At 41.5% G+C, this 18,099-nt stretch overlaps 2 protein-coding genes and 1 pseudogene across 3 annotated transcripts; all 3 read right to left on the bottom strand.

Annotated features, from left to right (window-relative positions):
* Positions 1-1,294: 1,294 nt before the first annotated feature.
* LOC137960536 (uncharacterized) lies at positions 1,295-2,515 on the bottom strand. Of its 2 annotated transcripts, none has more exons than XM_068808182.1 (2): positions 1,696-2,515; positions 1,295-1,611 (listed from the first exon to the last, which is right to left on the bottom strand). In XM_068808182.1, exons 1-2 carry the CDS (start codon positions 2,489-2,491, stop codon positions 1,517-1,519), a joined length of 891 nt encoding a protein of 296 aa, XP_068664283.1. In that variant the 5' UTR covers positions 2,492-2,515; the 3' UTR covers positions 1,295-1,516. The 2 variants fall into 2 exon arrangements, with proteins under 2 accessions (XP_068664283.1, XP_068664284.1); XM_068808183.1 differs by having other exon boundaries at positions 1,295-1,608.
* Positions 2,516-4,293: 1,778 nt separating this feature from the next.
* Positions 4,294-10,707, bottom strand: LOC137959680 (uncharacterized; annotated as a pseudogene).
* A 5,816-nt stretch (positions 10,708-16,523) lies between these two features.
* LOC137959679 (uncharacterized) lies at positions 16,524-17,729 on the bottom strand. The gene is made up of 2 exons (XM_068807012.1): positions 16,980-17,729; positions 16,524-16,859 (listed from the first exon to the last, which is right to left on the bottom strand). The coding sequence occupies exons 1-2, from the start codon at positions 17,727-17,729 to the stop codon at positions 16,524-16,526; spliced, it is 1,086 nt and encodes a 361-aa protein (XP_068663113.1).
* Between the last annotated feature and the right edge of the window lie 370 nt (positions 17,730-18,099).

The raw sequence follows: 18,099 nt of genomic DNA, 5'->3' as shown, positions 1-18,099 counted from the left end.
GAGGCGGTGAACCTGTTCCTCGAACCCAACCTTGGTGTGACCTAATCCAATCCGAGTGGCCCAACTTGGATTTCACTAGCTCCGAGTCTAGTCCGAGTCTAAGTCACCAATGTTTCAAAATTAGAAAGACATGATAAAATTATTGGATATAAAATGGTGTTAGTGATATTAATTTGAAGTGCTAAACTATATTTCACACCCCATGAGAGAAAAAAAAAAATGCAAGCAATACCATATGAACAATGAACCAAACAAGTCGACATACAACTCAATTAGGTCGATAATGGATCAAATCAACTTCAATTAGGTCGATAATGGATCAAATCAACTTAAATATGTTGTTGAATTGGCCGATTTGCACCCTACACGTTGTTCATTAAACAAGCGTAAAATGTAAACCCAAACTAAACTCATTCGAGTACGGTTAAACCACTTAAACATTAAATAAATAAATAAATAAATATATACAATATACACAATGTATGTAATTATTTAAAATATATAATGTAAACAAAATTATAACTGATTTTTATTAGATTTAATTTTCTAGTAGCGAAAAAGCATATGTCCAATTAAATATATTTAATGAGATATTTTTATATAAATTTTTAGCTATTATTAATCAAAACAAGTGAATAAAATGGGTTCGAATCAAATAAATGGGTTGGGTTCAGTGAGTCTCGTATTTTTTTAGTTTAGACTGTGGTCCAATCGAATTCAATCATAAGGAGAGGATAAAACGAGACACATGTTCGATTTGACTGAGTTCATTTGTTATCTTCACGTAATCAGCCATTGTTAATATATATGTAGTAGCTAATCCGACCTTGCCATTTAATCATTACAAATAGCCTAGTCGATTTTATTAATACTCTTTGGGTTTAGGGTTTAGGGTTTAAGATTTATTAGCATTTGGTTAGTCTTTCTAATGACAGAGGAGACTCACTATTCAACATGAATTAACCTATTGGTGGCAAATGTAGTAAGCAAGGCCGAACCCCCTAATCGAATTTGAATAGAACTAGGCCACATGATAGTAGTACTCTTTGGGTTTAGGGTTTAGGGTTTAGGGTAAACATTTATTAGCATTTGGTTAGTTTTTTCTAATGATACCAAATAGTATTAATGAGACTCATGATTGAACATGAATTAACCTATTGGTGGCAACTGTAGTAAGCAAGGCCGAACCCTCTAATCGAATTTAAATAGAACTAGGCCACACGGTAATAGTGCATCCCTTAATGAAACGGCGCGGCAAAAAGCTACTTTAAACGACAAATCAAAATCTCAAGAATGTTCAGCATGATCACAGTAATCATCTTTTGAGAACACAAATTTCAATTTTCAAGCGCTCAATTGTGTTTTGGCTCGAATCCCACAACGCGCCTTCCACTGTTAATTCGCCTTTCAAACAAAAGAAGATGAAAAAAAGTTGCAGAGAGCCAGACAGGAAGTCAAGAACATCCAGTGATTGCGCATCCGATGCAGGAAAGGGAGGGCGTTCACACTTCACAGTTTACACCAGCAACAACAACCTCAGAACCCAGAACAGAAGCGAAAAAATGGTTACTACCGCCATGGCGTCTCCACCTCCGGTCGCTAACTCACCTGCTATAAAATATAAAAGAAAAAGAAAAAACTTGATCTCTGATTTCATGGAAGCTGCCTAATCCCATAACATTAAACCGTTGTTACCTGAGCTGCCGCCGGCGCACTCTCGACTGGAGTTCACGAACGAGGAGCAAAGGCAGATCATCCCTTCCGTCTCCGTATTGTACCCGCACGTCCCCCCTGTTTTCGCACAGTGCTCACACCCGGTATTCGGCGCAGTATACGATAGCTGGATCCCGTACAACCAATCCATCGGTTCAACGCCCTTGAGATCATCGATGTTGTAAACAGTCGTATAATGGGTACAATCCAGAATATTCATGCTCATGAACTTGAGGGTGTTGAAATCGGTGAAACAGCACGGAGGGAACCTCCCCGTCCCCGTCGTGGCGTTAAATAACTGAAATGCGGTGCAGGCGCGGTAAAGCTCGTCGCAGGAGTGTCCGGAAAAGTTGAAGCAGAGGGAGCGGTAGTGGTTGAGTACTGGAGAGTCGATGGAGCAGTTGAGGAGAGCGAAGACGGTGTCAGGGGAAGGCGGGGTGACGACAGACTGGAGATCGGACATGGCGAAGTCGTGGCGGGGCTGCAACGCGTTGCAGGTGGACATGCCGGGGTCGTAGATGACCATGGTCTGCTTGTCGTAATCGATGGAGCGGACCTTGTAGGAGCCGGAAGGGGTGACGAAGAGCAGGTCGCTGGCAGAGCAGTTAAGCATACGGCGGTACTCCGGGGAGCCGCAGCCGTCGTCGAGGCCGAAGGGGTAGTTGATGGAGATGGCGCCGCAGGTGTTTCGGCAGACGGAGAGAGGGAGGGCGTCGAGGAGGTTAAGTGCCATCGTCGAGACCAGAAGGAGAAGAAGCAGGGTGCAAGGATTCGCCATTCTCTTCCCTTCTTTCTTCCTCGGGCTGTGAACTGTAAAATGGAACAATCGACACGAGTGACTAAGAAAAGAGTCCAGAAATAATACAGGTTTGTCCAAAAAGGATTCGGTGGAAATTAATAAATTATAATAAGATTATAAATAATATTAAAAATAAATAAATAAAATCAATATCATATTTTTTTAACTATATATTTTTACACTAAAACATTCAAAATTACTACTAAAACCTATTAACTCGGTTATCTTGATATCTACACCCTTTATATATGTCTATCAATCCAATACGAAAAATCATTTAGTACAAAAAGGTTATCTCAATAGTTCGATCATGATCGAACTACTGAGGTAACTATTGATTATAATCGAGAGAACCATTTTACAAGTTTCGCATCAAATGATTTTTCTTATTAGATCAACCATTTTATTCAAACTTCCATGTATCGGACAACTAAGGTGGTTGTTGATTATGATTCGAACAACTAAGATAACCATTTTACATGTTTTGCATCAAATGACTTTTCTTATTTGTCATTTATAATAATTGCACTTATTCGTTACACAATCGAAACTGTTCCTTGCATATCAGACAAATCCGACAAATCAACTCGAAGAAATTTCAATTGTCAAAGTTTCAGACCCAGCGAGACCAGATTCCAGCAATGCGTCGTCCTCTTCGCCAGCAGAAATCCATATTTGCAGATTTGGTTTCATATTTCCTCTCTTTCTCCTTTCACTTTCTCAAAAGCTCTTCCTTACCCTTCTTTGTCTCCCACCCGTCTGGAAAGGAATTTCCACAGTTCGTGATTGCAGAATCTCATCATCCGGTTCTCATCTAGAAGAAATGGGGAAAACGCGGATCATCTGGAAAATTTATCCATTTAACCATAAAATCGTGAATTATACCAGCGAAGCGTTTCCAATTGACATTTCGCTGGTGGAATGTGATGGCGTGACCATGACCAGAAAAATATAGTACTCATTTTTAATGGCTTCTACCGCGGGCCTTTTTCAATGTTAACTAACCATGAGGTGACCTTAGCGTCATTTTATTACTGGAATTTGCTTTTAGTTCCACAACGTTTCGATCATGGTGGAAAATTTTCAGGCTTTAGCGTCAACCCTTCATTGCTGGGATTTGCTTTTGTGTCGATCACGGCGGAAAATATTCAGACACGATGCGCAGTAAACACGGCCAGAAATTGAAGAGGGGAGAAACAACAAATCATCCAAGAAGATATTCAATCTCAAAATATTCCAGCCCAGAAGAACAAAATACGAGAAGAGTATAGCAGCCCAAAATATAAAAAGTACGAGGAGAGTATGGACTATGGACTATGAACATGCAGTTCAGCTGTACGTAGTCGGAGAAGACGAGCGACGGAATCAGTGAAGCGCAGATATACTTTCTGATAACGCAGATTAGATGTCTCGAAGCCCTCTAAGGGAAAATGAAATCTCCCTCACACTGATTTTTTCGTTGATTTATCACTTTCTTCGGGACTTACAGAATGATAGTGGAAAACAAAATAGGGCATCTCTCTCTCGTTGTCGACGCTGCTGCCGGAAGAACAGAGGCTCGGGACGGTGCTGCTGCTCGACGCCGTGGCCAGCAGAGTGCAGGTTCTCGGGTCTGAACTTGTCGCTACGGAAAAAAAGAGAGAAGAGTCTGAACTCTTCCCCCACATTGTATTGTGATTCCTCCATTATAATAAAATCTCTGCAGCTCCCGTGGACAAAGGAAATTTGCCGAACCACGTAAAATCCTTGTCTCTTTCGTATTTACTGTCTCTTTATTCTCTTTATTGTCTTCGTTTCATAACAGAGATGACGACGGGCTCGCCGGATTTCTAGGACTGGCGACCTTGTATTTGGTATTCTTCTGGAGTGAATCCAGAACCCCCATCACTTCATCCATGTTTCTCCCAGTCGTCGCCGAGTAAAGAACACTCAGCTTTATCTTCTTGTCTGGTCCGACAACGTCAAGGGCGCGCGAGGGAAGCTGAGTTCCCGCTGCATCTTTCTCGTCCGGGTCGACCATGTTCAGCTGCTTGATAACCTCTCTGTTGGGATCGGCTGTGATGGGTTAGCTCAGCTTGCTCCCCTGCTGCACGCAAGTAAATACAGTAATCAAATTTGAAGACAAAAGTACCATCACGAATCGGAAATAAGCAAAGGAAGAGGTGGTTTAGAAGGAAGCAAATACGGAAGAATTAAGGGCTTTTTACCAAATTACCCATTTATAAAAATTTATAGAGACGTCACTTTGAATGTATTTTCAAAAAGACCCAACTTTGAAGTTATTGAAAAATACTTTGAATTTATTTTCAAAAATACCCAATTTTGACCGGTCCAATGTACATGTGTATTGTCAAATGTGACACGTAAGGTTTGACTGATTACGTGTTGCCATGTCATCAATACTATGTGAGTAAATAGACACATCGATGCCACATCACTATTTCGACACATCATCTACCAGGTAAGACGCCATGCCGTTAAATGACAAAAAAATTGAATAAATTTTGTTGTTTTTAAAAATCAAATTTATGAATACACTTTTTATTACCAAATTTTTAAAATCAATTTTTTTATTCATAAAAATGTGTGTTTATAAATTTGATTTTTAAAATAAAAAATATTTTTATTCAATTTTTTTGTCATTTAATGATGTGGCATCTTATTTGGTTGCTAATAGGTCGGAATGGTGATGTGGTAGTCAATGTGTCTATCTACTTACACAGTACTTATGACATGGCAAGACGTAATCAAATAGAGCTTCCGTGTCACATTTGACTGTACATACAGTAGACCAGTCAAAGTTGGGTATTTTTCAAAATAAGTTCAAAGTGACGTCATTTATCGAAATAAGTTTTTTAAAATGGGTAATTTGGTTAAAAGCCCATAAACAGAGAGAACTAACTGTTGTTTGTTCTTACAATATAAGCTTCAATATCCTTGATCCACTCTTTCTGAGAATTAACATCATCACAAGAGAGACCAAGAAGCTTCACTTCCTGTCCTTCGAATTATAGATCGTAGGCCGCCTTTCTCCCCTACCCCGTCGTGCACACAAGACTGAAGTTTCCTGCACCATCGCATACAAAATTGAATGAGAAAGCAAACAAGAAAAACCCAGAAGATCACTCTAACCAAAAATGGCGAAAAAATCTGCCTAGAAGTCACAGAAGGGAAATCTGTCACACTGAGAGCATAGAAAACAGAATACTCCAAGTACTTGGATGGGAAAAGACAATCATCCAAGAGTTTCGAACGAAATCGTGCAGCTTGATTCTTCCATGGGTTGTCTCCACCTTCAATACACGGGCTCTCTTCTTCTACTTCCTCTCGACTCTCCACTAAGAATGACAATAAGTTAGGCGAGTGTTGGAGTTTAGTTTATTGAAACCTAACTCTCTGGTGGAAATTAAAATGACACTTTTGCTTTCTAGTTCTCCCTAACATATCTGTTACATTTTGAAATTTCAAAAACATAAACGGAAAAAGAAGGGTGACTATAACTCTCTGTATTATTCTCTATCTTCTTTTTCTCATTTTATATAGCTTACAGTGGTATTTTTAGACATCAAGGGTGAATAATCACTACAAAAATCTCTATTATATGACAAATTTATTGCCACACACATTATTGTTTATCTTGATTTTTCTCCAAGTTTCTTGCCATCACAACAATTTTATCTTTTGAGCACCGACTTAGCTATTGACTTATCTCTTTATCTTGAAGTTTTCTTAAATTGGGTTCTGATTATGGATTATGGATCATGAATCAAATTTATGATCCAACACCCTCTCTTAAACTTGATCCTGTGACTCTAAGTAAATTTATTAATCTTGTGAAGTCTTCGCTTATCAGTGGTTTGGTAAAAATATCACCAACTTGATCTTGTGACTTCACATATTCAACTTGCACATCCTTTTTTGCAATGCACTCTTTTATATAGTGGTAGCGAATATCGATGTGTTTGCTTCGGTCATGGAATACTGGATTCTTTTCTAGAGCAATGGCTGACTTATTGTCGATATAGATTTTGGTCGGCTCTTCTTGTGTTAATCCTTTCTCTTTCAATAGATTTCTGAGCCAAATTACATGACAAACACATGAAATAGTTGCACCATATTCTGCTACACAGGTGGACAATGTGAAATTCTGTTATTTCTTTGACATCCATGTGAAAATAGTATTTCCTATAAAAAATACGAATCTAGTAGTACACTTCGGTTACCTATGTCTCCACCCCAATTGCTATCGCTATATCCAATAAACTTGTAATTTTTAGAAACTGAATAGAACAAGCCTAAGTCAATAATACCTTTCAAATAGCGAAGAATTCTCTTTGATGCTTTAAAATGGATGGATGTTGAAAATTCCATGTAACGGCTGACCAATCCAACTGCTAAAGGATATCAGGCCTTGTATAGGCTAGATAACGTAAACTTCCAACCGAACTTTTAAAAAATGTTGGATCTACGTTTTTTCCTTCTTCATGCTTGGACATTTTAATTCCGTATTCCATCGATGTGTTTGTTGGCTTGCAATTCTCCATCTAAAACTTTTTCAGGATTTCTTTTCCATAGTCTTAGTGTGAAATAAAAATTTCGTATTCTTGTTACTTAAATTCGATTTGATAAGGTATAAACTTTGAAACAAATTTCAGAAGTTTCCTTTGTTGAGAAAAATGGCAAATATATGAAGTAATCCATAACATTTAGAGTTATTATAGTTGTTCATTCAAGTATGCTAGACATAAATGGACGACCTTGACTACACTCCATGCTGAGACACGTCTCAGGAATCTTTGAAACTAGGTTTATGGCTCTGATACCACTGTTGAAAATTAAATGACATTTTTGCTCTCTGGTTTTTTTTAATGTCTTTGTTACATTCTGAAATTTTAGAAACATAAACAGAAGAAAAGAAGGGTTACTATAACTCTTTTTGTATTCTTCTATCTTCTTCTTATCATTTTACATAGCTTACAGTAGTATTTATAGATATCAAAGGTGAATAATCACCACATAAAACTCTATTATATGACAAATTTATTGCCACACACGTTATTGTTTATCTTGAATCTTCTCCAAGTTTCTTGCCAGCACTACAACCTTATCTTTTGAACACCGACTTAGCTATAGACTTATCTCTTAATCTTGAAGTTTCATTAAGTTGGGTTTGAATTCTGGATCAAGTTTATGATCCAACACTCTTCTAGTTAAGTTAGATCAAAATGAATTCTTGTTGAAGCTACTTCATTGACTTTAGGAGCCATTTCAGGTAGTCTTCTATTCCCCTTCTTATTTTTAGTATGGAGCAATTGGGGTTGGGGGAACGCTGAACTATTCTCCATGTCTCAAACTTTTAGTCGAAAGAAAAGAGGGAGGGGCCCTCTTTCCCTTTCTCTATTACTCAATGGGAAGCGTAGACCCTGCTCTTCACGGAAGAAGAATGGGATCCCCTTGCATAGGAAGCCTCTAGGAACTCTCTCTTTTTTTTTTTTTTCATTTTGAGGTATGTCTATCCCTACAATATCAGATGGGGGAGGGGGGAACTCCATAGAACTTGATTCAAATCCAATGAAAATAGGGTCGGCAATAGGTCAGGTTTTATGGGAAACTTGACCTGACCTGACCTGAAAAACCCCGGTTCAAGTTTGTTATTTTACTTGTGGGGCAGGGAAAAGAAAACCTTATGGGTTTTAGGTCAATGACAGGTTTTCCAAATCTGACCCACACCCGACTGTAACTCAACCCACATATGAGACAAAGATATGGATTGGGTTTAAGTCGATTTTATGGGGACAGAGAGGGGATATGGTTAAAAGGATGGTAATTGGGTCAGGTTTGGGTTTGATAGATCGAGTTTTTTTGTGTTCAGATTTTAGGTTCGGGGATCGGGTACGAGTTTGAATTGTGGTAAACTAGACCCGTTCCCACCCTGAATGAAAATGATAAAAATCCATATAATTTGTAAAATTTCAGCATCATATGATATTAAGCAGACTCGTCATTTGATTGTAATTTAATATAAATATCTGATGTTATGGTAAACCCGAACCTGATCCCGATCCCCGACCCTACATGAAAATGATAAAAATCCATACAAGTCGTAAAATTGCAGCATGGTAAGATATTAAGCACGCTAATCATTCGATTGCAATTTAGCATAAATATCTGATCTCGTTTTGGCCCTTGTTTAACAAAGTTAACGGTTAGATATGTTGTAACCATTTCAGCTCTTCGAACTGTCCTTCCACCTCATCGAAGTCGGCGGCCCAAGGCGCCACGCTTCCCACGTCGTTCTCTCCTATTGGATGATAAGCAGGGGTCCCATTCTCAAATGCCGTCCACGTCAGCCTCATCAAATGGGTCCCGTCTATCTTACACGCGAATATGTCCCCAAATGGCTGAAACAACTGCGGCATCGATACCGACTCCGCTGACACTCCGGCGAGATTGGCCGTGAAGATGAGCCACTCGCCGTCAGCCGAAAACACTACGTGATTGATTTTCTCGTTGTCGGCTTTGGCAGATCCCTCTGGACCCGCCACGTATACACGCCTGAGGCCCGTACCGTCCGGACGGATGAGGTAAATAGCGTAAGACTCCGCGTCAGCGGTGTTTTGGCGGTTCGAGGAGAAGACTATGAGTTCACCGTCCGCGGACCAGCTGGGCATCGTGTCCGTCCACGCGCCGTCCGTCAGTTGTCGGACTCCGCCATCGTGAAATTCGCCATCCACAGCGTCCATGATGTACAGGTTCTTGTGGCCGGATCGGCCAGAGCGGAAGACGACGTACTTTCCGTCTGGCGACACCGATGGGAACGCGTTGTTCCCGGTTTCTTCTCGGGTAAGGATCTTCACTACGGCGGGGACTTCGTCCCTGTCGTCGGTTAAGTCTGCTTCCTTGAACTCGATTCGAGCGATCTGAACAGAGGATTTGATGGAGTCGAAGACCATTCCGGCTGACGTGAATATCACTCCTTTCTCGCTCGGGCTCCAAGCCGTGGAGAACACGATCCGGTCCTTCAGAACAGTCCAACGCTTCGATCCATCGGTTTTTATTATACGAATTCCGGAGTTGCGATCGAAGCCGGTATCGAAATCGGGATTGAATACGATGAAGTGGCCGTCTGGAGAGAACAAGGCGCAGTTTCCATTAATTCGTAGCAGTCTAAGGTTTTTCTCCGGCGACTTTACTTGTTCAAGATGCGGAACCATAGTCCGCTCGCCGGAATCGCTCACTCCTCTGAAACGATGGTAACCCAGTAACCCTGACTCGGGGGAGAAGAACGGGTTGTAATGGTTGATGGTGGGGTTTATGGTCTCCGTTACACGGTGAAGCGACTCCGTTTCCACGTCGAAAATCTCGATGTGTCGATGCTTACTGCCCGCCCGGCGAGTGGCGACAGCGATTCGCTTTCCGTCGTGCGAGACTGAAGGAGTGAATGCATGGACTCCCGGAGGTGTAACCCTACGTGCTTCCAAAACATCGCCGAGATCTTGGAAGTTCTCCGGCAGGTCCACTCTGTAAATGCTCCACCATCCATCGTCGCCCTGGCGGTGGAAGAAGATCGTCGAATCTCCGAACCACGTCGGCCACCCGCCCTTTCTGCAAATTATCGTCCTCCGAGTAGGTTCAGATTCCTCAAACACAACAATATCAGTCTTATGATCGGTGTAATCACTAGTACTCCACCGATTGTAACCATAAGAAGCAACTGCAACAAACTCCCCTGATTTCGAGACAGCCGGACTGAAATCGGCTACGCCGAATGGCGTCAGCCGCCGGAAATTCGTATTTCCATCAGCTAAACTGGTCGAGTAAACCGCCGTCCAGCAATTCGGCAGCTCCTCCGGACGTTCGTGATTAGAAACCAAGTACAAACGTCCGTTTTTCATCACGGGGCGATCATGAAAGAAGCTTTCGTCGATGGAGGGGAGCGGCTCGGGGACCAGACTTCCCGGCCGGCTCACGTACACCAGGGGCGAACCAGTGCGTTCTGAAATGAACACCACTGTGCCCCTCTCATCAACGAAGTAACCGTTGAAGTTTACAGACGTCCCGTCTGTTATTCGACGTTCCACAAGCTCCACTGTGGTGTGAGCACCAAACGTTGACGGTATTTCTACAGAAAATATGTCAAAGCCGAAGAAAGGCCGGCCGACGGTGGAGAAGACAACAGTTCCGGTGAGACCCATTGGCTTTATGAGAGATTTGAGTGGAGTGACAACCTCCGTTTCCCTTGCACTGGCTTTGTAGAATCCCTCCGGAACCAGTTGGCGTCATATAGAATGTATAAAAATTGCTATTTTATTGCAGAGATCGCATTCCTGATCTGAAAATTGGGTTGGTGAAGACTAAATAAAGGAAGACTACTGGAAAGCCAACTTCATAATCGATATAAGACGAACTTTCAAGATTGAGTATAAATATAAATATTAAAATGGCCAGTTTTAATAAAATATTTAATCTGCACATGAGCCGCGTGCCAGGCGACACGATCGGGTGAGTATTCTAGTCCGAATGCATGTTCATGATTCTCATTAACAAGGACTGGCCAATAAAAAATTATGCCATGTAGTTTATATATAACGTATGAAATTAATGTGTTTAAATTTCAAAAATAATTTATAAATAACGTGGCATTATTTTATTGGTTACTCTAATACTCCGTGCTATGATCCTCAATTTGCGGAGTTGTCAACTCTTTGACTGTAATAGGGTTTAGGGATACTAGAGAAAAAACAAATTAATATATGGAACAAGTTGTACAAGTTACTCGATAGATTGATTTTAATTAGGGTGGGGTGAGCTGTAATTAAAGAGTTAAACAGGCCAAGGGAGAGGAACATGAAGAATCCCCTACCCTCCTTGTCATTTAAAACGAAAGGTGGCACTAAGAGACATGGGTGTGGTGTCGAGAATGACGAGGGGTTTAGGTGGAACTAAGAGACATGGTGTGGTGCCTCCGTCGTCATTAACCTTCTACTTAGAAGTTAATGACAAGGTTTAAAGGTGGAACTAAGAGATAAGGAATGAAGAGGGGTTTAGGTGGAACAAAGAGACAAGGGAGTGGTGCCCTCCACTATCATCAACCTTGTATTTTAAGGTGGAACTAAGAGACAAGGGCATGGTACTGAGAATCAAGAGGGGTTTAGGTGAAACTAAGAGACAAGGGTGTGGTGTCCTCCACCGTCATCAAACTTCTACTTAGAAGGGAACGACGAGGGGTTTAGGTTCATAAAAAATGTTTAAAATTGAGCTTGAGAATAGTAGAGGCTTGAACTCGAGCACCAATCTAGGTCTTAGCGGTCGAACCAGGCTGGAACTTGATCTCGACCTTGTTAGGAAATTCACATTTCCTATTCTAATTTGGATAACATATTTATTATGCAATTATATTTTCTATTTTTAATGGAATGGGTTGAAATTGAGTGATCTAATTTTGTTAAGTCCATTAAGAAATGGGCCATGAATATGGGCCAATTGAGTAGATACCATAGGGAATTATGGAAACCCTATATAAGGAGACACAACATGGCTATGGTCCCCAATATACTAAATCAGACACAGTTTCCCTTCTCCCTATCTGAAAGAGAGACGAAGGTCCCATTGAGGAATAAGGCGATTTAGTTGAGGAAGACCACAACATCAATATCCGTTCTTATCGTTCGTCACAGTAAATTCCGCATTAGAAGACCAAAGTCACGGAATGGATCCAGGTATGTTTTCAATCCTAATATTCTAACATGTTGTAAATTCTGGATTAGAATTTACTATTACGGATTCTAACAGACCTTGGCTCGATCCCACCTATTGACTCCTTTGTCTACTTTAATTAGAAGTTTAAAAGAGAAAGTATAAATTGGTAATTAGGCACATTTAACAGGCAAGTTATACGTGCTTGTACAGTGCACCAGAGATCTATGGCTTGATAACTGTTATAGCCGTCTCAATGGAACTATTTCTGATCTCTTCTACTGTTGTTTTGGGAAAGGAGGAAGGGTTCTGCGATCGAGCTGTAATTTGATGTTCGAGCTTTACCGTTTTTGTCAACCTTCACCACCTTCTCCGCCGACAGAAGGTAAGCTTTTCATAGATTGAAAGAGTTATTGTTACTACTGAAAAATCTGGTCTATTTTTTTTAGTTTAATTGTTCTTGATTTCTGGAGCAGGAGGTAAGAGCAATAGAGCTCGGACAACTCTAATCTCAGCCTTGAGCGCATACTTGATCAAGATGAAGGAAAAGAGTACTTTTCGGTAAGTTATCCATGGCTACGTTAATCGGAAAGGAAAACGTACATGATATTTCTTTTAGAAACTGCTTTTCTTTGCTTTTTTTTTTTTAAAGTTACTTCCCATGAATCAATAATGGCTTCTCCCGTGAGATTTTCCTTTCTCGAATTTTCATTCAAATAACAAGTGCTGCTTATACTCTGTAGAGTGGCGGGAATGTAGATTTTGATGGCTTTTCATGTTAAATCATCATCGTCCCACTTTGACTCTGGGACTCTTGTTTACTGTAGCAAACTGGAGGCTCTAGTTATCCGTCTGTTTAATGGGTCTTTCTCTGCTGCAAAATCTAAGCTGAATGGGCCATGGAGCTGAACTCGTAGTTCAGAGCACCAACGTCGGTGGTGACTTTTCAAGTCGAGATGCACGAATTCGCAGTCGTGCTGGTTACCGTAACCATTGCTCCTGCATTTATGGCTCTTCTCCTTTTTCCTCTTTAACTTATTTCTTTCCTCGTGAAAGATTTTTTTTTTTTGGATCTTAAACTGATGTGGCTTCACCGAGACCTGAAAGCTAGAAACTCTTGCTCGATGCAGACATGAAACCCAAGATTTCTGATTTCGTCGAGACAAGACTCGGGCCCATGCAGAAAAGATAACATGGAGAATGAGAAAAGTAGAGCGAAGATCAAAGGAAAAATGGGTAGCTAACGGGGACCATACAAATGATTAAGCTGAACTCGCATTGACCCAACTCAACTTTATATAGTAAAAACTCATCTAAGATTTGAATTATGTAATTGAACCGAGTCACCTCCGAGTTCACCCAAGTCAATCATCAGGTCTCGTTGGTTTTGATAATATTCTCGAAAGTCTAAACTAAATCAAAGAACTAAAAAAATTAAAGAATATTTATCAAATTAAGAAACCCAAAAAAGATTTTTTTATATGCTTTAGTCTCAACTGTTTCAATATCGAGTTACCATGGATTAACCAATAATTAGTAATGAAAATTAAATTACCCATGTGTCACTATCCAACTTCGTAGATAATGAGATTCTTCCACTAAACTAAAGAGTTTGAATCGCTCTACTGTGTCAAATATCGACGAGCACATAATTAGATCTCTTGCTGAGTCAAGTATGGTGATCAGCTCCGATAAAGAGTAAATATGTGAAGTGACCTCTTTGTTTTTTCCTATTTGAATGACCAACAGAAGGAACTGTGAAGAGAACCCACCGTGTGGACTTCATTGTTCTCACTTGCCTCTCCTCAAACTTCGTGTATCTTTATATTCACAAAGGAAGTATTGGAAACAAAGGTGGGCAAACAACTCAAAGAAAGACAAGGAGATACAAAAGATAAAAATAACTCTTGTTACAATTGATTGCTTATTCAAAACTTGAGTACATGGGTATTTATACTACTCAAAAGACACTTCAACATTTAATGACTTGTAACAAATTATTTTTTCTATATGAATCTTATCAGACCAAAATACACTAATCAATAGATGCATTTTATCACACAAAAAAAATTAATTAATAGATGCATCATATTACACCAAAAGACATTAATCAATGGATGCATACATTTTCGGTTTTATTGAACAACCTATAGTAAATTTGAAATAACTTATTCTAAAATATTTCAATTCATAAATGGTTTAATTCATTAGAACCTAGACATGCATATATTTCCAATGATATATTATTTCCACCATTTAAATGAGAATAACCTCTTCAATTGATTCTCTAATACTAATCAAATTTAATATCCATCACCCCCTCTAAAACTTGATATCTTTGCAATAACGATCAACATTTTCAGCTTCTGAAAACTTCCATATCTGAGAGGCTTTGTGAATTTGCCAACAGTTTGATCAAATGACTTTACATATTTTATCTCAACTTCCATTTTTTTAACACACTCCCAAATGAAATGATATCTGGTATCAATATGCCTTGATCGATCACGAAACACTGGATTTTTTGTAAGAGTAAGTGTTGATTCGTTGTCTATCATAGTCTTGGTTGTTTCACTTTGTTCTAAATGGAGTTGCTTTAATTGTGTTCTTAACCAAATTGTATGACATGCAAAAGAAGTTGCAGTTGTCAAAGGTGGTTCCAGTCCACCTCTCTTGAGTAGGTTGACTTTCCGCACTTAAACGACTAGTCTTTTAGGTTGTATTAGTCAGCCTCTTGATATAGTATCAGAGCTAGGCACGCCACGTCCCTCCTTCGAATCCCGTGGGGAGCGGTAAGGGCGGGGTGGGTGTCAGAGGAGATTTCAGTCCACCTCTCTTAAGTACGTTGGCTTTCTGTACTTAAACGACTAATTTTTTAGGTTGCATTGGCCAACCTCTAGACAGCATCAACATACTCAAATTCAGATTCACATGTTGAGAGTGTGACTATGGATTGCTTATTGGAACACAAAAATATTACTCTATTTTCCAAACAAAAAACAAACCCAATAGTGTTTTTTTCTATCATCAATATCTCCAACATAATAATTATCACAATATTCCATCAATTCAAATTCATTTGAAGATGAATAAAAAATTTTATAGTCAAAAGTACCTATAAGATAATGAAGAATCCTCCACGTTGCCTTCCTATACATTCCAAAGGGATCTTCCATGAATCGACTCACAATTCTAACTTAAAACAAAATATCGGGCTTGGTACAAATCAAGTACCTCAAACTTCCCACAAGGTTGTTGAATAAAATCGGGTCTACTCTAACTCCATCCTCCATTTTAGAAAGTTTCATGTCACATTTCATAAGGGTATTGGTATGGTACAATTCACCACTCATAATTCTAACTTAAGACGATGAGAGGAATGCCAAGAGGGAGAACAATGTAAATAACAGAAAATATTTTTCTGGGGAGGCACATACGCGTGAGTAGATGATCGGCTACTTTGAAACGAGCGTGAGCGTCATTCACCACTATAACTTAATCAAAATGAACTATATAATATGAGTGAACTCAGAGTTTATTGTTTACTAAACCCCCAGGAACGACGATACACAAATCAGAAGTCGTGAGAGGGACACCGAGACGACTCATCAGCTGATAGATATTGCATGACAAGATTTGTCGTTATGAAAGCAAGAGTTAGAGATGATTTTACTGAGGCCAGACCCACAGAGCATCCAGCAAGTGCCAGAAGAGAAAAAGACAAAAATCTTTTCAAAGCAGGAACGGGAAAGACGAGCTCCATGAGTGAGGAAATAAATGTGACATTTAAAAGAAATGGAGCCACACAATGGGTAGATACCCAATAGCGTCTTGGAGAAGCGGAAGCTTTACTACTTCCTGTAGTATCCACAGGGGGAAGCCCTGTTCCAGTGGAGCTTTTCGGCTTCTAGAATCTTTCCAGCAAGCCGACGTTCAGCCATTTGATTTCTTCGAACTGTCCTTCCAGCTTGTCGCCATCGGCAGGCTTCTTCAACAGGGAGCCCAACTCCTTCTCGCCGTGTGGATGCCAAGTGGAGGGTCCATTCTCGTACATTTGTCATGTTAGCCTCTGGAGTCCCGTGCCGTCGATCTTGCAGGTGTAGATGTCGCCGTAGGCCTGGAACTGGTACGGCATCGACAGGTTCTCCGCCGATATTCCGCAGTAGTTGCCGGCGAAGACTACCCACTGCGAATCGTTAGCGAAGATCATGTGGTTGGCTTTCTCTATGGTTCGGTCGATGGAGCCCTGTAGCCACTGCGTCTCGACGCGGCGGAGCCCCGTGCCGTCGGGGTGGATGAGATAAATGCTGTAGAACTACTCCGAAGGGTTGTGCCGGTTGGTGGAGAAGGCTATGTATTTTCCGTCCGGCGACCAGCTCGGCATCGTGTCGGTCCATTCCCCGTCAGTCAGCTGTCGGATGCCGCCGTTGTGCTCCCCTTCTACGGCATCCATGATGTACAAGTTCTTGTTGTCGGTTCTTCCCGACCGGAATACCACGTATTTACCGTCCGGAGAGACGGAGGTAAAGGCGTTATTGCTGGTATTCTCTTCGGTGAGGATATTCATCTCTGAAGGGACCTCGACTTTGTCATCTGTCAGATCAGCTTCGTTGAACTTCACCCGTGCTATGTGGACTCCGTAATCTGAACCCTGGAAGATCATCCCCACGGATGTGTACAACACCCCTTTCTCCGTCGGGCTCCACGCCAAAGAAAACGCGATCTGGTTGTTCAGCACCGATCATCTCTTCGTCCCGTATGTTCTGATCACCCGAATGCCCATAGCGCGATCGAAGTCCATGTCGAAGTCGGGGTTAGTGGCGACATAACGGTCGTCCGGAGATAAAGACGGGCAGTCGCCGTTGATTCGAATCATGCGAAGGTCCTTCACCGGGGAGTCAATCTCCTCCAGATGCGGTATTATTAGCTCGCCGGACTCGCAGTCGCCTCGGCACCGGTGGTAACCCAGGATTCCCGAGTCGGGAGAGAAGAAGGGATTGTAGTGGTTCGATGTAGGATTGATCAGCTCCGTCACCTGCTGGAACGACTTGGTTTCGGGGTCGAAGAGCTCGACGTGTCTTAAGTAGCTCCCATGCCGCCGAGTAACAAGAGTTACCTTTTGGCCATTGTGCGACACTGAAGGCGTCAATGCATGGACTCCCGGCGGAGTGATTCTCTCTGGTTCGAGGAATTCACCGTCGGCCGGTAATTTCTCCGGCAAATCAACTCTGAAGACGCTAAACCACCCATCCTCCGCTTTCCGGTGGAATAAGATCGTTGAATCGCCCAACCACGATGGCCAACCGCCGTTAGCGCATATAACAGTGCGTCGTGAGGGATCAGATTCTCTGTAAACGACAATATCCGTAGGGTTTTCTTTTTGATCCCTGGGGTCCCATGGCTGCCAATTCTTCGTAAAGTACGACGCGACGGCGATATACTTGCCGGATCTCGACACCGCCGGACTGAAATCGGCCGTACCGTACTGTGTCAACCTCCGGAACGTCTTATTCTCCCCCATCAAAGCAGCAGAATAAACAGCAGTTCAGCAACTAGGCACATTCTCCGCCGGTTCGTGATTAGACACCAGGTACAGCCGACCGTTCCCCAGCACAGGGCGGTCATGGAAGAGACTTCCGGGAATAGCAGGAAGCTGCTCAGGCTCGGGATTCTCCGTGCGATACACGTACACAAACCCACGGCCGCTTCGCTCAGACACGAAGACGAGGCTCCCGTCTTCGTTGATGAACTGACTGTTGAAGTTCACGGAGACGCCGTCGGTAAGACGCCGCTCGGTGAATTTCTCCAGTTCGCCTTCAAATTTCTCGGGGATGTTGACGGAAAAGATGTCGAAGCCGTAGCAGGTGCGGCCAACTGCGGAGTAGAAGACG

This window comes from Aristolochia californica, unplaced genomic scaffold, assembly GCF_029961685.1.
Source record: "Aristolochia californica isolate CCGP_79_NKW_82.1479 unplaced genomic scaffold, dmAriCali1.0.hap1 SCAF_3, whole genome shotgun sequence".
Lineage (NCBI taxonomy): Eukaryota > Viridiplantae > Streptophyta > Magnoliopsida > Piperales > Aristolochiaceae > Aristolochia > Aristolochia californica.
This window is presented reverse-complemented; position numbering and strand designations above follow the sequence as displayed.